General features: G+C 44.0%; 1 protein-coding gene across 2 annotated transcripts in view; it reads right to left on the bottom strand.

Annotated features, from left to right (window-relative positions):
* Nucleotides 1-27,886, bottom strand: part of KCNT2 (potassium sodium-activated channel subfamily T member 2) — a 574,767-nt gene that overhangs the window by 357,199 nt on the left and 189,682 nt on the right. For both annotated transcript variants that reach the window (XM_075287704.1, XM_075287703.1), the window contains exons 4-6: nucleotides 27,781-27,829; nucleotides 25,522-25,581; nucleotides 21,435-21,509 (exon numbers count right to left, since the gene is read on the bottom strand). In XM_075287704.1, the coding sequence (XP_075143805.1) occupies nucleotides 21,435-21,509; nucleotides 25,522-25,581; nucleotides 27,781-27,829 (184 nt within the window). The remainder of the gene's footprint in view (nucleotides 1-21,434; nucleotides 21,510-25,521; nucleotides 25,582-27,780; nucleotides 27,830-27,886) is intronic.

Raw genomic sequence — 27,886 nt, forward strand, 5'->3', positions numbered from 1 at the left:
TCAGGCACCATGCCTTATTTGCAGAGACCCTAGAGTACCAAAACAATGGAAACCCCCCAAAAGTGACCCCATTTTAGAATCCACACCCCTCACAGAATTCATCAAGGGGTATAGTCAGCATTTAGACCCTACAGTTGTTTCACAGATTTTACTAACATTGGGATATGTAAATGAAAAATTACTAAAATGTCACTTTATCTCCAAAGTTTTCATTTTCACAAGGGGTTAAAGGAGTAAAAGCCCCCCACAGTTTGTTAAACAATTTCTCCTGAACACGGCAATACCCCATATGTGGCTATAATCTGCTGTATGGGAACATGGCGGGGCTCAGAATGGAAGGAGCGCTATTTGGCTTTTGGATGGCAGATTTTGCTGGAATAATTTTAGGTGCCATGTCGCATTAGCAGAGCCCCTAGAGAACCAATACAGTGGAAACCCCCTAAAAGTGACCCCATTTGGGAAACTACACCCCCCACAGAACATATTAAAGGGTAGAGTGAGCATTTTGACCCTACAGCTGTTTCACAGATTTTATTAACATTGGGCCATGAAAATTAAAAATTACTTTTTTTCCAACAAACTGTCAATTTAGCCCCAAATTTTTAATTTTCACAAGAGGATAAAGGAGAAAAAGCTCCCTAAAGTTCGTTACACAAATTCTGCTGAACACAGAAATGCCCCATATGTGGTCATAATCTGCTGTATGGGAACATGGCAGGGCTCAGAATGGAAAGAGGGCTATTTGGCTTTTGGAGGGCAGATTTTGCTGGAATATTTTTCAGGTCCCATGTCGCATTTGCAGAGCCCCTAAAGTACCAATACAGTGGAAACCCCCTATAAGTGACCCCATTTTGGAAACTACACCCCTCATAGAATTTGTCTAGGGGTAGAGTGAGTATTTTGGCCTCACAGGTGTTTCACAGATTTTATTAACATTGGGACGTGAAAATGAAAAATTACTTTTTTTCCCAATAAATCGTCCATTTAGCGCCATAGTTTTAATTTTGCAAATAGTTTAAGAATTAAAAGCCCCCCACAGTTTGTTACACAATTTCTTCTGAACACGGCAATACCCCATATGTGGCCAAAATCTGCTGTATGGGTACATGCTGGGGCTCAGAATGGAAAGAGCGCTATTTGGATTTTGGAGGGCAGATGTTGCTGGAATAGTTTTCAGGTGCCATGTCGCATTTGCAGAGCCCCTAAAGTATCAATACAATGGAAACCCCTCAAAAGTGACCCCATTTTAGAAACTACACCTGTCAAGGAATGTATCAAGGGGTATTATCATTTTGAGCCTAAAATGCTTCCCAAAAATTAATGTACAAAATGAAAATTGAAATTTTTTAAAATATGCCATTTCGGTGCCCAATACGTTGCACCCACTTTGTGTTGTCAGAGACCTGCACTCCTAAAACTATTAAGTGGGCCATCCCGGGGGTCAAAAAATTATATATGTGGGTGTAAACTGCTGCTTGGGCACACAGCAGGGCTCAGAAGGGAAGGACCACTGTGCGTTTTAGCTTTTGAGGTACAGATTTAGAGGGGCCCTCTGGGCGCCATGATGTTTTTGCAGAGCCCTGGAGGTTCCAGTAAACTGGAATTCACCAAGAAGTGACCCCATTTTGTAGGGGCAATTTTAGGGTCTCTGCAAATGTGACATGGTGTCCAAAAACGAAGAATCTAAATCTGCACTCCAAAAGCACATATTGCTCCTTCACATCTGCACCCTGCTGGGTACCCAAATAGCAGTGTATGCCCACATGTATGACACTGGTGTACCCCGGATAACGTACTTAATGCCATATGTGGGTAGAAATGGCTGTTTGGGCACAGCCGGGGACAGAAGGGAAGGAGCGCTATTTTGGTTTTTGGAGCACAGTTTGGTTTTTGGACGTCATGCCACTTTTGCAAAGCCCCTGAATTGCCAATAAAGTGGAATCCGCAGACATGTCATCCTATTTTGGACACTACCCCACTGATGGGATTTATCAAGTGGTGTAGCGAGAATTTTTAACCCTTGAGTGTTGCATTTATTTAGTTTCCAGAAATGAAATCGCAACTGATAGAGAAGTTAAAAATGAAAATTTTACAGATTTGCCATTTCAGTGTGCAACATGTTGTGCCCGACTTATGTCAGCAGAGACACTCCAAAAACTGTTAAACGGGTATCCCAGGCACAACAGCTTTTAGAGCGTTCATCTCTGATACAAGGTGGGCACAACATATTACGCACTGAAAGGACGTATTCCTGGAAAAATGGTCATTTTCACCTCTCACAATCCACTACAGTTATAGTTATATATATAAAGTTATAGCAACACTTGGGGGTTAAAAATGCTGTCTGTACCCCTGGATAAATCCTTCAGGGGTGTAGTTTCCAAAATAAGGTAATTTATCAGGGGATTCCAAATTACTGGCGTTTCAGCTCTACAAAAGTGTCATGGCATCCAAAAACCAAACCGTCTGTGCTCCAAAAACCAAATGACCCTTCTTCCCTTCTGTGTCCGGCTGTGCCCTAATATCAGTTTATACCCACATATGACATTATGTCCGTTATCCGGGGTACACCAGTGTCATACATGTGTCATAAACTGCAGTTTGGACGTACAGCAGGGTGCAGAAGGGAAGGAGCGCTATGCGGCTTTTGGAGTACAGATTCAGATGTTTGGTATCTGGACGCCATGTCATGTTTGTAGAGCCTGTAAGGTACCAGAAAAGTGGATTCCATGGGGTACCAGGAGTGACCCCATTTTGAAAACTGCACCCCTCAAAGAATTTATCAGGGGGTGTAGTGAGTATTAGTATCCCGGACGTGACTGCACAGCGGATGGCGAAGAGGGAATGTATAAGCTGTGCGGAGGACATTGCAAACACCAAATTCCCTACTATGTCCCCGTAGCTCCTATGATTGGGGGAGTCACTCTGGGGGTCACTTTAGGGGTCACTTCTGGTGTCTGTTCCCTCATAAGCTGTAAATCTGGGGTGTCCCCTGATATCCGCTCACACAGCTTATATATTCCCTACATGACGCACCCAGTTGTGTTCTAATAATTTGGCGATTTTTGAGGGTTTTTGTCTTCACATTGTGAGATGCTATATTTTCTTTATTTTTCTGGTGACGCGGCCATATAAGGGCTTATTCTTTGCGGGATGAGATGCATTTCGTAATGACACCATTTTTGGGTGTCTACATCTTATTGAATACATTTTATTAACCCTTTTTTGCTGGATTTAAAAAAAAAAAATCAATCCTGGCATTGAGTTTTACTTTTTTAATTTTACACCATGCAGCGTACAGTATAAGTAACATGTTCCCTTTATTCTGCGGGTCGGTACGGTTACGGAGATACCTCATTTATAGTATTTTTTTATGTGTTACTAGTTCTGCAGAGGAAAAACACATTTGGGGACATAAATCAATGTTTTTTGCATCGCATCTTCTAAGAGGCGTAACATTTTTATTTTTCGGTTGACAGTGTTGGTTTAGGACTTATTTTTTGCGGGACAACCTGCGCTTTTTATTGGTACTGTTGTCGGATGCATATGACTTTTTGATCACTTTTTATAGCATATTTTGTATGGTGAGATGGCGAAAAATCATTACTTCCGGCGAGTTTTTTCCGTTTTTTTTTTTCCGGCGTTCGCCGTGTACATTAAATATTATTTCAGTTTTATTGTACAGATTGTTACGGATGCGACAATACCAAATATGCATTGTTTTTATTACTTTTTAGTTCTTTTTTTATATAATTCATTTTCTATTGAGAAAAAGGGATTTTTGGGCTTTATAACTTTATTAATTTTTTTCATACACTTCATTTTATTTTTTTTACATTTTTTTTACTTTTTCATGTGTCCATTTAGGACACTTCAATCAGCAATACTTTGCTGATATAGAATGCCATGTGAGACACAGCATGCAGGTGTCCCACATGGCATTCCGTAGCAGGATGTCAGGCTGTGTAGACGCACAGCCTGACATCAGAAGGTCCTGGCAGGATCACCAGGTATGTGGGGGCTCCGGGCAGTCTGGGGTCACTGGCCAGACACCAGACTACCTTTTACTGCTATCGGCACCCTCCGATCTCGCCGCGGGGGGTGCCGATCAGCTTCAATTGTCGGCGGATGCCTTTCGATCGCGCCGTGATGTTTCACGGCGCGATCGAAAGGGTTAAAACGTCCAGTCGGACTCAGTTCCGACTGGACGTTATTGAGGAAGGGGTTAGGTGTTATTAACACCTAACCCCCGTCCTCCCCGCACCCCTCCCCCCACGAAATAGGTGCCTAAAGACAGGACGTATTTTTACAATAGTCCGGTCTTTAGGTACCTGGACCGCAGGCCGTAAATTTACGTACGGCGGTCCTTAACCGGTTAAAACATGGCTAAAAAGATTGGCTTAGTATTAAGATTTGCTATTTTATTTAACCCTTTCCTGCCAACGGCATTTTTTTTTTTTTCGTTTTTGTTTTTGACTCTCCCCCTTCCAAACCCCATAACTTTTTAAATTTTTTCACTCTCAGAGCCATATGAAGTCTTACTGTTTTTCTTCATGATGCTACCATTATTTATTCTGTACAATGCACTGGGAAGCTGAAAAAAAATTCAGAATGGGGGGGATTTGAAGAAAAAAGTGCATTTGTACGTTTTTCTTACGGGATTTGTTTTTACGGCGTTCACTGTGAAGCCAAAATGACATGTCACCTGTATTCTATGTTTCGGTATGATTCCAGAGATCCCAAATTTATATGGTTTTATTTACATTTTAACCCCTTAACAAAAATCTAAAACTGTGCTATTTTTTTTCTTTCTTAAAGTCGCCATATTCTGGCACCCATAACTTTTTTTATACCTCTGTGTACGGGGATGTATAGGACGACTTTTTTTGCGGGGCTGGGTTTAATTTTCTATTATACCATTTTGGGGAATTGTTATTGCTTTGACCGCTTTTTATTCAAACTTTTGTCAGAGGCAAAACAGTGAAAAAACAGCAGTTTGGCACTTTTGATTTTTTTTCCGGCTACAGCGTTTATTATACAGGATTTTTTTTTTCTAGATTTGTAGTGCGGGCGTTTTAAGACACAGGGATACCTAACATGTATGTGTTTCACACTATTTAACTATTTTTATATGTGTTCTAGTGAAAGGGGGGTGATTAGAATTTTTAATAATTTTTAATTTTTTATATTTTTTTATTTTTTTGCATTTATTAGACCCCCTAGGGGTCTTAAACCTCAGGGGTCTGATCACGAATGCAATGCATTAAAATGCTAATGCATTGCAATACATTGCAAAAAATCGTCCTTTCTTTTGCAGGTTGCATAGAGCAGCCTGGAAAAGAAAGTCACTGCAGACAGGCCAGAGAGCCTTTACAAGGCTCACGGCTGTCATGCCAATATGACATCGGCCCTGGAGCTTGCGATCACCAGCAAAATGGCGGTGCCAATGGTGCCTCGGTCCGCTTCCGCACCGATCGTGGAAATTAGCGCATGGTGTCTGCTGTATGATGCAGCAGACAACAGGAGACTGTGGCAGATGCCCGACTCCCGAGCGGCTGCCATAGTTAAACACTCGGCATCTGCTGTACTAGTACGGCGGGTGTCAGGAAGGGGTTAAAGACTAAAGAGGATAATCTGCAACTAAATATGATCATTGGACATGTTTTTTTTTTAACACATGTACTGCCTTCTCTCTTTTTTTTCTCATCTTATCAGTTGTGTTCAAGAAAGGAGGATTTACAAAATAATATTGAACTAGAAAACCCAAATTGTATTTCAAAATTTAATATTTTATTTTTATGCATTTTATTTTTTTATTTTATTTTTTTGTGGCTTTTGGGTGAATTTTTAGCTAGCCTCTAAGTACTAAATGGACACTCTACACAGAAAGAACATATGAGTTGCTATTGTTATAATGATCATATTGACTCCACTTATCCCAAGGATATTTTTGCTGAAGACACTAGCTGTTTCTTTACTTTACAATATGCTGAAATCTTTGTGTTATTCTTGGGAATACATCAATACTATGCTTTGTTAGATAAACTGCCATCACATTGTGTCCTAGGGCTTCTTGTAGCACTTATGAGACACTTTATAATAGCTGCGTTTAGACTTGTGTCTTGAAATAACATGTAGCAGAAATTGAATTACTGTTGAGAAAATTGCTAAAAATATAAGAATGCTTCAAATAACCTCTAAAACTTTACAATCTGTTCACAGAGTAATTTACTGTGGTCAAGCTTGTAAAAAGTGAAGAACTTAAAATGTTACTTAACTTAAAAAAGCATATTGCTAAAGACTAGAGATGAGCGAACAGTGTTCTATCGAACTCATGTTCGATCGGATATTAGGCTGTTCGGCATGTTCGAATCGAATCGAACACCGCGTGGTAAAGTGCGCCATTACTCGATTCCCCTCCAACCTTCCCTGGTGCCTTTTTTGCTCCAATAACAGCGCAGGGTAGGTGGGACAGGAACTACGACACCGGTGACGTTGAAAAAAGTAGGCAAAACCCATTGGCTGCCGAAAACATGTGACCTCTAATTTAAAAGAACAGCGACGCCCAGCTTCGCGTCATTCTGAGCTTGCAATTCACCGGGGACGGAGGTTTCCGTCCAGCTAGCTAGGGCTTAGATTCTGGGTAGGCAGGGACAGGCTAGGATAGGAAGGAGAAGACAACCAACAGCTCTTGTAAGAGCTAAATTCCAGGGAGAAGCTTGTCAGTGTAACGTGGCACTAACGGGCTCAATCGCCGCAACCCAGCTTTCCCAGGATCCTGAATGGAACACACTGACAGTGTATTCCCGTATACCCCATATATACACCCCAAATCCCCGTTCCAACGGTGTGCCCCCCCACCTTCACCTCAGAAATACCCTGCAAGTTCCCTAGCAATAGAATTGGGGCTATATACACCCACTATTTTTGCTACTGGTATATAGTGCCATTGTCTGACTGGGAATTCAAAGAATATATTGGGGTTACGTGCACCCACAATTTTTGCTACTGCTATACAGTGCCATTGTCTCACTGGGAATTCAAAGAATATATTGGGGTTATGTGCACCCACAATTTTTACTACTGATATACAGTGCCATTGTCTGACTGGGAATTCAAAGAATATATGGGGGTTACGTGCACCCACAATTTTTGCTACTGCTATACAGTGCCATTGTCTCACTGGGAATTCAAAGAATATATTGGGGTTATGTGCACCCACAATTTTTACTACTGGTATACAGTGCCATTGTCTGACTGGGAATTCAAAGAATATATGGGGGTTACATGCACCCACAATTTTTGCTACTGCTATACAGTGCCATTGTCTCACTGGGAATTCAAAGATTATATTGGGGTTATGTGCACCCACAATTTTTACTACTGGTATACAGTGCCATTGTCTGACTGGGAATTCAAAGAATATATGGGGGTTACGTGCACCCACAATTTTTGCTACTGCTATACAGTGCCATTGTCTCACTGGGAATTCAAAGAATATATTGGGGTTATGTGCACCCACAATTTTTACTACTGGTATATAGTGCCATTGTCTGACTGGGAATTCAAAGAATATATGGGGGTTACGTGCACCCACAATTTTTGCTACTGGTAGATAGTGCCATTGTCTCACTGGGAATTCCACAAATAATTTGGGGATTCATTCACCCTACATCTCAGGCTCTTGCCATATTCACCCAGGTTGTCAGTGCTGCACCAGCTCGTTCCCAGACAGCTCGGCCCGAAAAACACGTTACCTATATAGAGGATTTGGACAATGAAGACAACATGTTCTAAATCTAATGTCTGCACCTTCTCCAGAATTAAAATAAAGGCAGCGTTTAACTTTCAAATAGCACTGCACAAAGGAAGAGCTTATCAGCTTGTCTCATGACATGCTACTGAAAAGTGTCATTTGTGTATCTTAATGTAAATATAGTTGTATAAGCTTTTTGGGTTTTAGGCACTGCCAAGTTATTTATTACCACCCGCTCCCTTATAATGATGATGACGCCAAAGTCACTGTGGGTGTTCAGAGCTCACAGCTTTGGTTGACATTTGTCTTGCTCTCTGTCGGTACCAGCTGTCTTTTTGGATACCGTAAAGTTATGTTGACTTTATTAACAGCTATAGAAGCTTTAGCCAGGTTGTGACGGTGTGTAACCCTAACAACACTAAGTGGGATACACATTAATAGTCAGTCTATGTACGCTAAACGTATCACTGAAGTAATTTTTTTTCCCTCTCCCCTAATATAAGAAAGGAACAGACATTAGACCTAGACCGGGGTTCGAGGCTTGTAAAAATCCAGTATTATTTGTTCTTCATGATGTGAAATATGTGTTGAAAAGCAACCCAAGATGAAGTCAGCCATGTGTGCCAGTGTGTTACTTGGCATGCCTTTGCTGGCCCCAACTGTAAGGGTCACTCTCCATTTCCTCCATTTTCCACTCCCCTTCACACCATTTGTGGTGAAGCAATGGGATGCACTGAAGTGCACCCTCTAGCCTCGTGTGGGATAGGGACATCAGATGCCACTCCAACCCCCTCGTCTTCCTCTGCCAGCCAACGGTGCGAAGATGAGAGGAGTGTGCTCTGAATGTTTTCTGCCTAGCAGAGGCTAGTTCTCACTTACGAAAATGGCCCCACTTTGACCTGTATATCAGGCACAATGGTGTAGGTTTCAAAGAAACATGGCACCAACAAGTTGGAAAACGTGGGCCATGCGTGGACCGTGTTTGAGTCTGGCAAGCTCCAGATCTGCTACCAGGTTCCAGCCATTATCACAGGCGCAAAAATGCCAGGCCCCAGGTGTAGCAGGGAAAAAAAAATGCCATCTCAGCCAGGATGGCATCCCTGACCTCGGAGGCACTGTGCTGTCTGTCCCCCAAGCTGATCAGTTTCAGCACGGCCTGCTGACATCTCCCCATGCCAGTGTTACAGTGTTTTCCGCTAGTAGCTGGGGTGGAGGTTGCAGCTTCGTAGGGTTTGTCTACTCCTGCCATGGCCTGGGAGAGGAGATAGGCCACCCCAGTTTGCACCCGGGGAACAGACTCCACCACATTCACCCTGCCTGTCATTAAAGATAAGCACTGCAGCATCCCTGACCACAGGCGCTTGTCCATGTGTCGGTGGTCAAGTGGACCTTGCAGCAAAGCGAAGATCTGGGCCCGACTGATGTTATGGGACACATGCAGGCGCAAGGCAGGGACAGCACACCAAGAGAAGTAGTAACGGCTAGGCCCAGCATGGGGAGGTGCCCCAGCTGCCATCTGCTGACGGAAGGCCTGGGTCTCCAGAAGCATAAACAAACACCAACATCTCCAGGGCCAGCAGTTTATCGATGAGGCTGTTAAAGGCTTGGGCATGGGGGTGGGTTGTGTTGTACTTCTGCCTGCAATGAAAAGCTTGGGAAATGTGGAGTGGCTGGGAAGAGGCGCATGATGGTGCAGGCCAAAAGGGCGCATGAGGGTGAACTCCCCAATGTGTCAGAGATAGGTGTGTAGGTGTCCTTGCATCATATGCTTGCACCATATTTGGCTTTGGAAGTTAATTTTGTGCCAAAAAGTGGTTAAGACAGCGATCCCTCAGCTACTCCCGTTACACTGTCTATTGAAGTTACCATCTGTGGAAGTGGACCACCATTTCTAAGATCCCAAAGGAAGCAGGCAAGAGATGTGCAGTTCAGAAAAAAAGATGAGAAAATAAGTGTAGGCTGTAGAGCACAGAGGGATCGGAGAGGACAGAGCTGGTGTCGGCCAGGTATTCCCACAACATGTGCCTATACTTGTCCCTCCTGGTGACACTAGGCCCCTGAGTGGCAGTAATTTGTCCAGGGGGGCCATTAACGTGTTCCAGACCTAGGAATAAGTCTTCCAACAGGGTAGAGTTTTGCATGCCTTTGCTTCTACCCACTGTTTTTGCTGCTTAGCTTCCCTCCACATCTACACTGCTTTCACCCCTAAACATCACCCCAGTTTATGCCTTTGTTTCTACCCTGTTTTTTTTGTTGAATTAGCTTCCCTCCACATCTACACTGCTTTAGCCCCTAAACATCACCCCAGTTTATGCCTTTGCTTCTACCCAGGTTTTTTTGTTGATTTAGCTTCCCTCTACATCTACACTGCTTTAGCCCCTAGACATCACCCCTGTCCATGTGGGGTCAGTGGCCTCGTCATCCACCAACTCCTCTTCCAATTGCGCACTGCCTCCTTACTGCAAACCGCACATGACCACAGCTTGCCTTGATGGCAACTGTGTCTCATGATCCCCACTTAGGTCCAGACAAGTCGGTGGCGGGTCCAAAACCCCAAAATTGGAAGGAAAAGGCAGATGCTGCAGTATTTCTAACACCTGTTCCTGGTGCTCGGGCCTGGTCTGTGTTGTACCCTGCACCCTGCTTAACGCAGCTGCCATATCCGAAGTTGTGCTGAGCGCATGCTAATGTTTCGTGTCCAGTGCAATGGATGGGATGGGATTTCACATAAGTCTGCCACCCATGGCCACTCATGGTTGAGCAACTGAGGGAGTTGACTTTGACGAACCCGAGGGTTTTGGAGTTGGAACTACATCAAAGGTCTGTGCTGCTCACACACTCTGCTCAACACATGATATGTTTAGTGCCAGCAGTGTGGAGACGTCGCACAACAGCCGTTGTTCCAGCAGGTACAGGCGTTGTAGGAGTGCATAGAGGCTAGCAGCGGCAACTATAGACTTTAAAAACTATCCGCACAAGCGCCACACTTTCACCAGTAGCTCAGGAACATTGGGGTACCTTTTTCAAAAGATTAGCAGCAATGAGTTAAAAACGTGGCCCAGGCATGGAATATGTTGCAGGCTGCCAAGCTACAGAGCCAATCCCAGGTTACGGCCATTATCACACATGACAACATGCCTGGGCCCAGGTGCAGTGGCAAAAACCACATTGCCGTCTCATCGAGGATGGCATGACTCACTTTGTAGGCAGTGTGCTGTCTGGCCCCCAAGCTGATGAGCTTCAGCACGGCCCGCTGACGTCTCCCCACACCAGTGTTGCAGCGTTTCCAGCTCGTAGCTGGGGTCAATTTAACAGCGGAGGAGGGTGGTGTTTCAGCCCTCCTCCCAGGAATGTTGTGTGGGGAGACAAGTCAGGCCACCACATTTTGCGACCCGGTCCACGCTTCAACTACATTCAACCACTGTGCCCAAATTGAAAGGTAGCGTCCCTGCCCGCATGTACTTGTCCATTCGTAACTGGTCACATGGAACTTTAGGGCTAAGCGCTGAATTTAGGGACCGCCTCATGTTTGGGGGAAAGTGCTGGTGTGGACGGCACAGTGCGGTGGCGCAGTAGACACTCTGCCCAAAAAGGGCAGAGTGTCCCCCAGCCGGGATTCCAACATCTCCTGGGCCAGATTTCTTGAGATGAGGCCGTTGAAGCCTTGGGCATGTGGGTGGGTTGCGCTGTACTTTAGCATGAAATGAAAGGCTTGGGAGATGGGGAGTTGCTGGGAAGAGGCGCATGATGGCGCGAGCAAAAGGAGAAATGGCAGGAAAAGGTGAGGATAAGGGTGAACTCCCCAAAGTGTCAGAGGCAGATGTGGAGGTGTCCTGGCTGCTGGTCTGGACTGCAGCGCCAGCCCTGTCAACAGTGGGAGAGGCAGTGGCCGCCAGGCCAAACGACGATTATCCTGCGCTTGCTCTCACCCACTGAGCCCAGGGCTTGCCTTCCAAATGATGGCACCCGCAAGAGGTGGTGAGATTCCTCTCCGCAGATCTCCAAACCATCTTGGACTTGCAAATTGCACTAAATTTGTCATGTAACTGACATGTATATGATGAGTCTATCCATTGTCTGTTCATTTTGGTGAAAGTCAGCCTGTCAGCTGACAGACAGCTGTGCTTGTCAGTGATGATGCCACCGGCTGCTTGTACCCCCAGTTTTTGCTGCTTAGCTTGCCTCCACATCCACACTGCTTTTGCCCCTACACATCACCCCTATCCATGCCTGTGCCTCTAGCCATAAGTCTGCCACCCATGGAAACTCATGGTGCAGAAAGTGAGGGAGCTGACTCTGAGGAACCCTTGGGTTTTGTAGCTGGTACTCCATCAAAGGTCTCTGCTGCTCACACACCCTGCTGAACATACGGTATCTAGGGTTAGAGCGTGTGGTGACCTCGCACAACAGTAGGTGCTTCAGGCAGATGTAGGCCTTGCTGGAGTGTATTGCGGCTAGCTCCAGGTACTGTAGACTTGGGAAAGTGGGTGTCCAAGTGCCGCACTTTCACCCTTAGCTCAGCTAATTTGGGGTATGTTTTTAAAAATCATTGCACCACTACATTGAACAATTGGGCCAGGCATGGAACGTGTTGGAGGCTGGCAAGCTCCAGAGCCCTCCAACAAGACAAAAAAGCCTGGCCCCAGGGGCAGCGGGGATAAACAAATTGCCATCTCATCCAGGATGGCATCCCTGACCTCAGAGGCAGTGTGCTGTCCGTCTCCCAAGCTGATGAGCTTTAGCCCAGCCTGCTGACGTCTCCCCACACCAGTGTTGCAGCGTTTTCAGCTCGTAGCTGGGGTCAATCTAACAGCGGAGGAGGAGGAGGGTGGTGTTTCAGCCCTCCTCCCAGGAATGTTTTGTGGGGAGACAAGTCAGGAAAATTCTTGAAACGGGAGAGTTTTGCATCTTTGCCCTTGCTGCCTATGGACATCCCTTTGCCTCTAGCCAGCATTTTCCCTGCTTTGCTTGCCTCCACATCCACACTGCTTTTGCCCCTAGACATCACCCCAGTCCATGCCTTAGCTTGTACCCCCAGTTTTTCCTGCTTAGCTTGCCTCCACATCCACACTGCTTTTGCCCCTAGACATCACCCCAGTCCATGCCTTAGCTTGTACCCCCAGTTTTTCCTGCTTAGCTTGCCTCCACATCCACACTGCTTTTGCCCCTAGACATCACCCCAGTCCATGTCTTAGCTTGTACCCCCAGTTTTTCCTGCTTAGCTTGCCTCCACATCCACACTGCTTTTGCCCCTAGACATCATCCCTATCCATGCCTCTGCCCCTAGCCATAACTCTGCCACCCCTGGAAACTCATGGTGCAGAAACTTTGGGAGCTGACTTTGAGGAACCTTTGGGTTTTGTAGATGGAACTCCATCAAAGGTCTGTGCAGCTCACACACCCTGCTCAAGATATGGTATTGTAGGGTTTCAGTGTGTGTGAATGACGGACAACAGCCTGTGTTTGGACAGATGTAGGCCTTGCTAGAGTATTTTTAGGCTAGCAGCGACTCCTGTGCACTTGCAAAAGTGGGCGCACAAGCGCCGCATTTTCAACAGTAGCTTCGGTACATTTGGGTATGTTTTTAAAAAACTTTGCACCACTAGGTTAGACGTGGGCCAAACATGGAACGTGTTGGAGGCTGGCAAGCTCCAGAGCCGCTACCAGGTTCCAGCCATTATCACAGGCGTAAAAATGCCAGGCCCCAGGTGTAGCAGGGAAAAAAAAATGCCATCTCAGCCAGGATGGCATCCCTGACCTCGGAGGCACTGTGCTGTCTGTCCCCCAAGCTGATGAGCTTCAGCACCGCCTGCTGACGTCTCCCCACACCAGTGTTTTAGCGTTTGCCGCTAGTAGCTGTGGTGGAGGTTGCAGCGTCGTAGGGTTTCAGTCTACTCCTGCCATGAATTTTGGCCTGGGAGAGGAGATAGGCCACCGCAGTTTGCACCCGGGGAACAGACTCCACCACATTCACCCTGCCTGTCATTAAAGATAAGCACTGCAGCATCCCTGACCACAGGCGCTTGTCCAAGTGTCGGTGGTCAAGTGGACCTTGCAGCAAAGCGCGGAACTAAGGGCCCACCTGATGTTGAGTGACACGTGCTGGTGCAAGGCGGGGACGCCACACCGGGAGAAGTTGAGACGGCTAGGGACGGCATAGTGAGGTGCCACAGTTGCCATCAGGTCCGGGAAGGCGGGAGTTTCAACAAGCCGGAACGCCAACCTCTCCTGGGCCAGCAGTTTAGCGATGTTGGCGTTCTAGGCTTGCGTGGGTGGGTGGTTAGCGGTGTATTTCTGCCGGCGCTCCAATGTCTGAGAGATGGTGGGTTGTTGTAAAGAAGCGCCTGATGGTGCCTTTGATGGTGCAGGAGAAGGAGATAAGACAGAAACAGGGGAGGATGAGGGAGAAGTCAACAAAGTGGCGGAGGCAGATGAAGTGATGTCCTGGCTCGTCCTCTGGAGTGCATCGCCAGCACTGTGAGCAGAGGCAGTGGCATGAATGGCGGGCGACATTTGTCCTGCCGTTGCTGCCTGCCACTGATTCCATTGCTTGGATTCCAAATGACGGTGCATTGAAGTGGTGGACAGGTTGCTCTTCTCAGGGCCCCTACTCGATTTCGAGAGGCAAATTGTGTAGACGACACTATATCTGTCCTCGGCGCATTCCTTGAAAAAACTCTACACCTTCAAGAAACGTGCCCTCGATGGGGGAGTTTTTCTGGGCTGGGTACAAAAGGGAACATCTTCGGACATTCCGGGTCTGGCCTGGCTTCGGCAAAGCAGCTGACCTCTGCCTCTGGACATGTCTCTGCCTCTAGCTACCCTTTTTGGTGCTGCACCTGCCTCAACATCCACACTACTTTCCCAGCTTGACATCTGCCTTGTCCAGGTGGGGTCGGTGTCCTCGTCGTCCACCACCTCCTCTTCCAACTCCTGTCTCGCCTCCTCCTCCTGCACAATGCGCATGTCAACTGGCTGCCCTGACAGCAACTGCGTCTCATCGTCGTCGATGAGGGTGGGTTGCTGGTCATCCGCCACCAAATCGACCGGAGATGGAATGGAGGAGACTCTAGTGTTTGAGGATCTGGACACAGATACTCGTCTGTTAGGTCCGTGGAATCGCGAAATGGAGGGGCAGGTTGCGGTACAGTCAAAGGAAGGGAGAACAGCTCTGGGGAGCAGGGACAGTTGGGGTTATTGTTCTGGGAAGATTGGGAATTTTGGGTGGAAGGAGGACAAGACTGTTGGGTAAGAGGAGGTAGAGGCTGACTGGCTGGTGGACAATGTGCTTTAAGCGTTATCCGACAGCAATTGCAAGACCTGTTCCTGGTTCTCGGGCCTACTAATCTTTGTACCATTCAGCCTAGTTAATGTGGAACTTTTGTGCAAAGCGCAGAACTTAGGGCCCGCCTGATGTTAAGGGACACACGCTGGTACAAGGCTCAACTCACCCTAATTGCCAAAAACACTGCTGGTGCAAGGCTCTACTCATGCCAAGGGCCTCAATCTCTGCTGGTAGCTCAGCTTAAGGTCCTGTAACTTTGTTTGGAAGGGCTCATGTTAAGGGCTAGAAAAGTGAATTTTGGAAGGTCTTACCACATCACACACACACACACACACACACACTCAAAATGACAGTTAAGGGTGAGGGCTTTTGGAATTCCCATTGCCTATTCCATTTGTGGTTGTCATGGGGAACGTGATTTAAAGGGGTGGTTGTTACTGTTTGTTGAGCTTAAATTGGGGTTTGTGTCCATCCATTTGGGGAGTAAAGAAGGTTTCCAGGTATTTTCCCACTTTGATAGAGGTTTTTTTGAATGTGTAAAGTGTGTAGTTGTTAGGCTGTGATGTTGGGGTAATAGAGGGTCTTTGGTGTGTTAGATGCCCCCAGACATGCTTCCCCTGCTGTCCCAGTGTCATTCCAGAGGTGTTGGCATCATTTCCTGGGGTGTCATAGTGGACTTGGTGACCCTCCAGACACGGATTTGGGTTTCCCCCTTAACGAGTATCTGTTCCCCATAGACTATAATGGGGTTCGAAACCCGTTCGAACACACGAACATTGAGCGGCTGTTCGAATCGAATTTCGAACCTCGAACATTTTAGTGTTCGCTCATCTCTACTAAAGACCCTTTCTTGTCAGAGGAAAGAGTTGTGCAATGAGATATTTGTTACAAAATTTTTACTGGAATGGTAATATAAATGTTGGAAACTAGAGACTGTTCAATGTCATATGTAGTATTTTCAAAATGTATGTGACCAATAATGTTTAAAATCAGTCCCCTATTGTTTGGCCCCCAACACAATATCTGTCCCCTTTTTATGGCCCCACAAAGTATGCCCCCCTTTTTTACCCCCCCCTTACAGGATATGGTGCCTCTATTTATGGTTCACACACAATTTATGATCCCCCCCCCACACACACACACAATGAAAAACACCCCCCACACCCCCACACAGAGTAGCAGCAGATAATTTTTACTCACCTGTCCATGCTCCTGTTCGGGCCACCCTCCCCTGCTTCCTCCAGGGTGTGCTGTAGCCGATGCTGAAGAACAGAGTAATGCTGTACATAGTGTTCCGTCATTCTTAAGTATCATGACGTAAGTTAGCGCTGCCAAGAGGCAACAGCAGACAGTGGCCAGGACAGTAGTGTGGACAGAAGATTAAAATTGCTATAACACAATAAGCATTAAAGCAATGAAGCATTATGCTTCAGTCAGAGCTGACTCACACTACCTTCCTCTCTCACTACCTCACACCCCCTCCCTAGCTAGACCATCCACTACTAGCCCTTCCCAACTAACTAAATCAAATTCCCCCCAAACCGATAATTACCTGTCTTCCTGTCCAGACCTGCTGGGTATGGGACATCACTTCAGGGGGGCCAGCTCTTTATTTTCTTGACGTCTGCCAGCTGGCCACCCACACCTGTGCAAGAGAGCTACAGGGCAGGCTACAGATCATGCCATCACTCTGGCTCTATTGCGCAAGTGTCGACAGACGTCAAGAAGAGGACAAATCGTTCCCTGGAAGTAAGTGATAACCCATGCCCAGAATATCCAGACAGAAAGAAAGGTTTATGATGGGGTTGGGGGGAGGGGGGGTTAATATAGTTGACATTCTGTTTCCCAGAAATGGGGAAATAGAACAACACCTGAAAATCTGAAAATGTGCCTGAGGAGGTCAAATGATCACCCCAGTGATCTGAGTAAATATAGATTTTTTTGTAAACTAAATAAGTTAGAAGTTAGGTGGGGGAGGGTATTTAGCTTAGAGTAGAAATATAATTTTATCTTTAGCCCTTTCAGGACCAAGCACCATTGATGCCCCAATGCCCAAACCAAATTTTGCATTTTTGTATGCATTTCTTTAAACAGCAATATCTTTTTAATGGCTTTGCCTATCCCAATTACTTTTATCATGTTTTTTTTCAGGACACATAAGGCTTGAAATAATTAGCCTTATTTATTAAATAAGTTGAATATTTTTTTTCGCCAGAAGTAGAAGAAGGGTATAAAATGTGAAATAAATGTAAATTTTGCTTATTTTACCTAAAACAAAATATTTATATACTATTGCATGTACACACATTCAAATTTGCTTTCCTAGTTCTGATCACAGGGACTACACATTGATATATAGTTTTTCAACAAAAATCTGGATCTATATGGTTTTATGTTCAGTGTAGCTTATTTTCTGGACCCACACTCCATTTGCAAATTAACTAGTAGTTTAGTATAGAAGAGGGCTGTAAAGTGCTTGTGTTATCTCTAACCAGGTATGTGATGGTGCGGGCTGACAGGGGAATGAGTATCGTCATGTTCCCATTTTCTGTGCATATATTCTGGCCTGATGAAGACGCCTGATTGGCGTTGAAACACATTGCCTACCCTTTGTCCCTTTGGAATCAACAAACCTTTCTTATTTTTACTTTTCAAGTCTGGAGTTTTTTCTTCTCTGAAACAACAGCGTTCAATCTATAATTACCAGTTTTTTACTTTACTTTTATTTACTATTACCACCTAGTGGTCTCTGGGTATGAACCGCAGCTGTTCGATTCTCCACAACTTGCTCAGTGAAGCTATGGGCGCCAGGTTATACCTTTTTTCTCTATTACTGAATCAAGAAAAGTAACAGAAACATCAAAGCTTTTTTTGCAACATTGCAATCTAATTGGCAGGAAAACCAGCCCAGTTTTACTGTAGAGTCATTTTACTGTTTTGTTATACTTTCAGTGTTGTCAACTTACAATCTTAGTTCACAGCAGTTTCTAACACCTAGGATTTGGACATATATAAATTAAATTGGTTTGTAGCTTTGATAAATTAGACTGATAGTTTCCAACATAGAAGTAATTTTGTGTTGCCAAAGGGGTTACAAAAGCCATGTAATTAAAGTGCTAAGTTAAAAAAATAGACTTGAAGAGATAAGTAGCCAGAGGCAGTAGATTTGCTCTAAGACTCCATGCAGTGCCTTACTGGAGCCTGTTGGATTAAAAAGAGAAATTGGAGTTTTTATTGTTGTTGACATAGACCACATACTGTATGTAAGAACGTCATGGATCTCAGAAAGGAATAACAGGTGACTTGAAATAATAAAATATCTGAATATATTTACATCTGTTCTTGGCTTTAATATTGGCAAAGACTTATTTCATACACTTTTCTCACTAGTTAAAATAAACTTATCTTAATCCATGTGTGCATATACTAGGAAAAGAAAAATCTGCTGTATTTTATTTGCCTTTGATGTAACAATCAAAACAAGCAGACAGTTATTCCTCTTCTTCTGAAATTAACCATTGCAGCTAGTGAAACAGTAGCCCTGTATTGCAAATAACAGGAAAATTGAGGCATTTTCAGGGGAGGTGTTGACCATAATAATGTCCAAATTCGGTCCCCCCACTGTGCAATGTTTAGGCGTACACTATGTGATCAAAAGTATCCGGACACCTGGCTGAAAATGACTTACAAGTTCGTGGCGCCCTCCATTGGTAATGCTGGAATTCAATATGGTGTTGGCCCACCCTTAGCCTTGATGACAGCTTCCACTCTCGCAGGCATACGTTCAATCAGGTGCTGGAAGGTTTCTTGGGGAATGGCAGCCCATTCTTCATGGAGTGCTGCACTGAGAAGAGGTATCGATGTAGGTCAGTGAGGCCTGGAATGAAGTCGTCATTCCAAAACATCCCAAAGGTGTTCTATAGGATTCAAGTCAGGATTCTGTGCAGGCCAGTCCATTACAGAGATGTTATTGTCGTGTAACCATTCCGCCACAGGCCGTGCAGTATGAGCAGGTGCTCGATCGTGTTGAAAGATGCAATCACCATCCCCAAATTGCTCCTCAACAGTGGGAAGCAAGAAGGTGTTTAAATATCGATGTAGGCCTGTGCTGTGATAGTACCACGCAAAATAACAAGGGGTGCAAGCCCTCTTCATGAAAAACACCACCACACCATAACACCACCGCCTCTGAATTTTTCCACTGTTCAATCATCCAATGTTTATGCTCCTTACACCAAGCGAGGCGTCGTTTGGCATTGACCTGTGTGATGTGTGGCACCTAATCACCTGACCACGTTCGAAGTCCGTGAGTTCCACGGAGCGCCCCATTCTGCTCTCTCACGATGTCTAATGTCTACTGAGGTTGCTGATATGGAGTACCTGGCAGTAGGTGGCAGCACAATGCACCTAATATGAAAAACATATGTTTTTGGGGGTGTCTGGATACTTTTGATCACATAGTGTAAGTGCTCCCTGGAGTCACAAGAGGTAGGCCTGAGGAGGACCAAGCATTAGTGTTTGCTGCGTATAGTAACTTATTTAATAAGTAATGGCTGATTGATTACCATTCTGTGGGTCTACTATAGAGGGCATTATATTATGTGTGGAGCCAATCAATTGGTGTTATACTGTGCAGAGCTGCAGTCCAATAAGGGCGCGTCATACTGTGTGAGAGTCATTAAAGGGGCATTACACTCAGTTGTTCTGTGGGGAATTATACTTTATACTGTGTGGGCTCCAGTAAAAAGAAAGCATGCTCTGTGAGGACACTAAAGGTCCAGCATACTGTGTATGTGACACTATGGAAGCATTATACTCTGTGAAAGTACTAAGGGAGCATTATACTGTTGGGAGCAGCCCTGAATATGGAGGGGTGCAGCACAGGGAGCCTGGCATTTTACACTATAAAATGTTTATGCATATTGCACTATAGGAGACTTAGCATGTAAAAAGGGGGCTTGTCCTAAAATTTTGATAAGATAGTTGTAGAGGTAGATTGGCTTGGTGCTTCAAAAATTCCAAATAAAGAAATTTTTATGTGATTTTTTTTTTGCTGGAATAATCCCTTTCCTTTAGAGGAGCACTTAAGAACAAGTTTAGCACAGGATAATCTTGCCTGGGACCCTAATAATTAACTACTATAATTATTAACTACTATATGTACATCTGCAAATATTATGGAACATGTTCAGTTGGATGCCTGTGTCATGCAATCAGAAAATATTCTCAATTAATCTGTTGTGTATTTGGTAGCAAGTATTTAAAAGGGTTTTCCAGAACTATGATTCTAAGCTGCACTTCCTGTTCTCAGGAAGTGACATCACATCTGTTAGTTGCATGGACATGCAGCAGGTCAGTCCCATTGAAATGATGTGAGTGTGGACCTAGAGCCACAGTAACTTTGTAAATGCCTCAAAAGATTTGTCTCACAAATATTCACAAGGTTCACTGTAGCAGTTTTGTGTGAGACCAAACTTCAACTGCTATTGTTATACTGTGAGGTCTCTTCCCACTCTAGAGTATAATGAGTAGTGGCTCAGGGGAGGTGAGTACACATGAGCAAACAGTGTTACTCATGTCTCTTTGTTGTATATAGTGCTTGAACCCATCTTCTTTGGGCCTTTTCTGGCATCACTTAATACAGTCTCTAAATAGTTAGTAAGTTGATCATGTATTCAATAGACCGACTCGCTTCTTCAGGGTGGCATTGTGCTTCAGTGGTTAGCATTGTTGCCTTGTAGTATTCTATTCTGACCAAGAACAACATTGGTAAAATATGCAAATCTATTCTCCAAGATGTAGTTAGGAGAACAGTGCCTCTGTTTGCTGCCCTCTAGGGGCAGCCCTCCTAACATCATGCATGACTCGTTTAATGAGCCTAATAACATAATGCGGGGATTATTGTGTTATTAGGCTCATTAAACGAGTCATGCATGATGTTAAGGGGGATGCCCCTAGAGGGCAGCAAACAGGGGCACTGTTCTCTTAATTACATCCTGGACAATAGATTTGCATATTTTACCCATAAGCCCCAGCGGGGTTTAAAGTCCAAATAAACCTCTTTCTGGTTCTGTAAAATGGTGCCTCAAAGGAATTTGCTTGGTATGAATAGGACCATGAAAAATCGACTGTGACTCCTGTTTTAATTTGCAGCAATAATTGTCTATCTAGAACCAGTTCTTTACTTTCACTATTCCATTTGGCACTTTAAAAAACAATTCAGCAAATATACAGTAATTCCACTTATTGCAATTGCTAGAAATGCTCTAATTGGACATTTCATTGATTCTTTAATATTGTAGTACTAAGAAGACAAACTCTGGGAACAAAAAAAACAAAGCCTGGAGTCAAATGAAATCAACGATAGTATGAAAAGCGTTAGCAAATACTTACTGTAATAATGAATGGCACAGTGTTAATAATTTCCAATATGAAAGGTATTCGCAAAATTTGTTCCCAGATATTTCCCTTTAAAGACAATAGAGACAAACATATAAGTGGCATATCATCACACTACTTTTTCCATCATGTTATATACAATCCACTGGTATAGATAGCGGCATTCAGAGAAGATGGATGGAAGCTTAAAGCAGAGACGATGGCATGAAAATGGCAATGCTCTAAAGGGGTTAAAATCAAAGCGGATAGAAGATAAGTCTGTACTACTTGGAACGGAAAGACAAAACTAAAACCCAAAACAAACTTTCTTGTATACCCAAGTATTTGGGTACTATTAAAGGGAACCTATCACTTTGAAAATGCAGTATTATCCGCAGGCATCATGTTGTGGAAGAGGAGGAGAAGAGCAGATTGATATGTCAATTTGTGGGAACAGACTCAGTATAACTTGCCATTTTACATTTATGTATCTTTCAGACCCCCGATAATAATCGGAATCCCAGGGGAGGTAAGGAAACATAATAAACAGTGTTACTCACCTCTCTGGGATTCGATGTTACTCCTAGGAGGCTTCAGGCCTATATTATAATGTGTCAGATGTCACATGGTTTGGGATATTACCATATAGGCCCAAATCCTGTGCTAGCTGTACCATACAGGCCCAAAGCCTGTGGTGGTAGTAATAGCCTGTTACTATTAGTACAGGCTTTGGGCCTATATGGTAATATCCCAGACCACGTGACGTCTGATACATTACCATATGGGCCAGAAACCAGCTAGGATTAACATCAGATTCCGGAGAGGTGAGTAACTGTGTTTATTATGTTCTCTCACCTCCTCTGGGGCTCCAATTATTATACATGGGGGGTCTGAAAAGACCCCTGAGTATAATAATAGTTCATGGATGTGCAACTTTGTGGCATAATAGAGCTTGAAGGGTCCACTGTGGCCCCTGCAACCTCTATTATGCCCCACAGTGGCCCCCCTGTAACCTCTATTATGCCCCACAGTCTATTGTGAGTAAGTGAGGAGTCAAACATGTCTGTGTTTCAAATTTTACAGAGTCAAGTCACAGCTGGAAGAAGTGGTCATGGCGGTCCAAAGGGAAGAGACGGAAAATGTGAGAATACGTCTCCTGTAAGTATTACTGCACAAAATATTATTGCATTTTATTTATTGTAATGTTACCGCTAGCACCCCCCCCCCCTCCCACTGTCTGAGGCGGACGATCAAAAGATGAACAACAATGGGGGGGGGGAGGGGTGTCTTTTCATTATCCGCCTCAGGCAGCAGAGAGGCTAGGTTCACCACTGCCCTTACTTCATAGCTATTCTCTGGATGAATTGGTTATTTATTATACTGGGGCTTTTTGATATCTATAATACTTTTAGATATGATGAATATTCACATAATTATAATTTTTGTACAAATGCACTTGCACTTTACTAGTTATGTATCTATATCTACCTATGAACTGCACTTATATTTATTTATGATTTTTTTTAAAAAAATGTAGCTTGTGAGCCCCATTTAAGGATCACAATGTACTTTTTTTTCCTATCCATATGTCTTTGTAGAATGGGAGGAAATCCACGCAAATACAGGGAGAACATACAAACTCCTTGCAGATGTTGTTTCCGGTGGGATTCAAACTCCAGGACTTCAGCGCTGCAAGGCTGCAGTGCTAACCACTGAGCCACCGCATTGCCCCTATATTTATTTATGAATTGGTCTTTCTTTGATTGTCTACATTGTGGAGCTGTTTTTGTGTCTTGTGGCTTATTTCATCCTGCCAGTTTGTCTTGACAATTATTTGCATTTTGCTATTATAAATTAATAACTGTATATATGTAATAAATTATATTTATATTTGTATTTCTTGGTCAGTGGCCTCTTTTTCGTGGTGTAGCATTGTAAGTATGTGTGGACTGGATAGTGCTGTATGAGGCATATAGGCCTTATACACTCACCGGCCACTTTATTAGGTACACCTGTCCAACTGCTCGTTAACACTTAATTTCTAATCAGCCAATCACATGGCGGCAACTCAGTGCATTTAGGCATGTAGACATGGTCAAGACAATCTCCTGCAGTTCAAACCGAGCATCAGTATGGGGAAGAAAGGTGATTTGAGAGCCTTTGAACGTGGCATGGTTGTTGGTGCCAGAAGGGCTGGTCTGAGTATTTCAGAAACTGCTGATCTACTGGGATTTTCACGCACAACCATCTCTAGGGTTTACAGAGAATGGTCCGAAAAAGAAAAAACATCCAGTGAGCGGTAGTTCTGTGGGCGGAAATGCGTTGTTGATGCCAGAGGTCAGAGGAGAATGGCCAGATTGGTTCGAGCTGATAGAAAGGCAACAGTGACTCAAATAGCCACCCGTTACAACCAAGGTAGCCAGAAGAGCATCTCTGAACGCACAGTACGTCAAACTTTGAGGCAGATGGGCTACAGCAGCAGAAGACCACACCGGGTGCCACTCCTTTCAGCTAAGAACAGGAAACTGAGGCTACAATTTGCACAAGCTCATCGAAATTGGACAATTGAAGATTGGAAAAACGTTGCCTGGTCTGATGAGTCTCGATTTCTGCTGCGACATTCGGATGGTAGGGTCAGAATTTGGCGTCAACAACATGAAAGCATGGATCCATCCTGCCTTGTATCAACGGTTCAGGCTGGTGGTGGTGGTGTCATGGTGTGGGGAATATTTTCTTGGCACTCTTTGGGCCCCTTGGTACCAATTGAGCATCGTTGCAACGCCAAAGCCTACCTGAGTATTGTTGCTGACCATGTCCATCCCTTTATGACCACAATGTACCCAACATCTGATGGCTACTTTCAGCAGGATAATGCGCCATGTCATAAAGCTGGAATCATCTCAGACTGGTTTCTTGAACATGACAATGAGTTCACTGTACTCCAATGGCCTCCACAGTCACCAGATTTCAATCCAATAGAGCATCTTTGGGATGTGGTGGAACGGGAGATTCGCATCATGGACGTGCAGCCGACAAATCTGCGGCAACTGTGTGATGCCATCATGTCAATATGGACCAAAATCTCTGAGGAATGCTTCCAGCACCTTGTTGAATCTGTGCCACGAAGAATTGAGGCAGTTCTGAAGGCAAAAGGGGGTCCAACCCGTTACTAGCATGGTGTACCTAATAAAGTGGCCGGTGAGTGTATATGGGAGGCCGCCTGTCAATTACTGATAGGACAGCCTTCAATGCTGTTTCTAAGAATAGAAAATACAAAGATACAAATGAATACATGACAACTTTTGCAAAATGATATATCAATCTGCTCAGCTCCTTCTGTGCTGTAAGATGGAGCCTACAGATTATCCTGCATTTTCATGGTGACAGGTCCTGTTTAATAATTCAATTCAGATGTTTCATTCAGTCCCATTGCTTCAGGTGTATAGAATCAATACTGTCTACTTTTACAAAGAAATAGGATGTCATCATTGCAACTAGACGGGAAATTTATTCCCTCCTCCATGATCAGCTTTGAGTGATATTTTCAAAAAAAGGGAACTAAAACTACAACTACATTTTCATCGCCAAGCTCATACATTACCAAGCTCAATGTTAAATGTTGGAATGAGTGGTGTAAAGCCGGCCACCCTAAGGTTCTGGAGGAGTCTAAAAATGTTCCATAAAGTGACAAATCATGTGTCTCTGTATGTCAGTTTGATGGATGACTCATGGTCTATCGAATGCCCAAAGAGCCTTATCAGAATGACAGCATTGTGCCCACTGTAAAGCTTAGTGCCTGAGAATAATGCTATGGGGTTGTTTTCCAGGGGTTAAGGGGGTAAGTATAATTTTATTGAATTTTGCCTCCCCCATAGACTATAATGGGGTTCGAAATCCGTTCGAACAGTCGAACAGTGTGCGGCTGTTCGAATCAGATTTCGAACCTCGGACATTTTAGTGTTCGCTCATCTCTAAACTTTACCAATGCCAAGGTATTTCATTAAAATAGATAAAATACTTGCTTTCCTAATGCCATTACCTTCAAGACTGAAAATATTCTGTGTTTGATAAGTCAGATTAGTGCATCAAAAATATCACTTACCTTGTAACTGAGGTAACTAAGCAAGATTGTTTCTAAAAGGCTGATCATCGCAACTGTCACCTGTGAAAAAGATAGCAGTGTAAAAAAGCATAGCAAAGAAAAGACAATCTTGATAGATAGTTCTACTAATAGAAATAACAATCTCATGACACACACAATAGCAGGAATAGATAAACAGTAGAGATGAGCAAGTACTATTCGAAATGGTAGTTTCAAATAGCACACTCCCATAGGAGTGAATGGATGCAGCCGGCACGCAGCCGGGGCCGGCATCCTGCCGCTTAACTCCTTCCGGGCGGGAGCCAAGCGCTACTGTGAACTGGCCCATAGTCTATAGGGTCCGCGCGCTTTAACTGCACAGCCCTCCTCCTCAACACTCCTCAACTGCACTTCGCTCCTCCTAAATACTCTGCTCCTGCTATTTGTGGATTTGGTGACTTTCCTTAAGTGAAATAGTGGTTTCCCCTGAAGCGAGCATTTTTTCCCATAGACTGTAATGGGATTCGATATTTGATCGAGTAGTCGAATATTGAGGCTCTACTCAATAAGTTGATGATGTTTTGGTACCATTTCCCAGTCCATTTACACACCCTCAACCCCAGCATTCTCTCAGCTTGCTGGAGATGCCTTTCTGTAGAGGATCCGTACTTTTTGGACAGGAGTTAAGAGGTTGACAGATGAGCTCTTTTTTCGGGGTGTCCCACTGGACCCTCTTGTTTATTTACTTAATCTACCTCCCAGGCACCTTGGTTAAAGGTCCTCTAAACTCTTTTTATATCTTTGCACTGTTGCTAAAATACTTGTGGTTCTCCATTGGAAAAGCGTGCACCCTCCTACTGGTCTTTGCCCCCGTGGACTGTGTCAAAGATGTGTGCAGCCTGGCATATCTCACTACCACGCTCCGCAACGCAACAGATGCCTTTCAAGTAGGGTTGAGCCGATCTTCAGATTTCATGATCGTTTTTAAAATCTGATTTCCAGTCATTTTCCATCTGAACCCGATCCCGATCCCAATTCCAATCCTAATGCAAGTCAATGGGATTTTTTTCTAATGATCAAAGATTGTATTTTAAAAACGATCCTATTCACTATACAGCATGGAGTCCAAAAATTGAACGCTTCAATTTTTGGAGTCCATGCTGTGTAGTGATTAAAAAATCCCCCGGCTGAGCCTAGACTCAGTGTGAATGCACCCTTGAATGCACCCTTAAAAAGATAATGAACATAATCCCCACCGTCGGCAATTATTTATTGAAATGAATATGCCATGTTCTAATATTGTATTTTATGTCCAATGTGCAGTCATCTAAACCTATATCTGTAACAATATAATTTGAAGCATGATCTATAAGAAGAAGAAGAATCTAGAAGGCCTTATTTACACTGTCTACCAATAAGTATTTGGACACCTGTGGTAGAATAGAAAATAATATTTATTCATATTCAATACTTGGTAGAACCTCCAAGAGCGGCAATTACAGCCTCAACCCTCCGGGGTGTGAGTCTTTGTATGACTTTGTAGTATGCTAGTGGTATTTCATTCCATTCAGCTTGGAAGTTTGGAATGCTGCAGTTGAGGGGCTCTGCGACTTGGGGCACATTCTGAAAATCACCGTTCACCTTCCACTTCGTAGTCACATAGGCCTCTGTCGATTTTGAGTAGTTCAGTTCACTTGCTATGTCCCTTATGGATCGATCATTTCTGTGGTCCTCTCCAATTTCCCCTTTCTTGAAATCAGACAACTCTGCACTTCATGGCATCTTGCACGCGACTAATGCCAATGCTGTTTCCTACACGATATTTAGTGGCAGAAGGCGTGATGTACATCATGACCCCAGATATTTTCATTTGCATTTGCATGGGTGTACAATTACTTATTGGTATACAGTGTACATGACAGTGCCATTTTTAATGGACCTAATATCTTTAAGAAATGGCTGTGCCTGTCCATGCAAGTTCACAGGTGGCACCTATCACATGGCAGTGAATAATAGCCATGCGGTGGCCGTTTTTGAATGAATGTCAATGGGTCTATTCACATGACACTATCTATCTCCATTTTGATGAACAATTATGCATTTTTTTGTAAATATTCAGGGTCTTCTGAATATACACATTGAATTCAATGTGTTGTCAAACAGCTGTGTGATGGACATTGTGAAAGCATTCATTACATGTCTGTTTTTCATGTGAATAAGCCCTTATAGTACATTACAAATGTGCAATATAAATTCAATTAAAAGGAAATAAAGTGATACCTGTAATCCCCACAGGGGCAAACTTCTCTCTACCCAAATTATAGAAGACCTGTAATAAAGCAAACAGAGTTACAAAACATTTAAAAAGCCATTCTGCTCAAAATTT

The sequence above is a fragment of the Leptodactylus fuscus genome, chromosome 9, assembly GCF_031893055.1.
Source record: "Leptodactylus fuscus isolate aLepFus1 chromosome 9, aLepFus1.hap2, whole genome shotgun sequence".
Lineage (NCBI taxonomy): Eukaryota > Metazoa > Chordata > Amphibia > Anura > Leptodactylidae > Leptodactylus > Leptodactylus fuscus.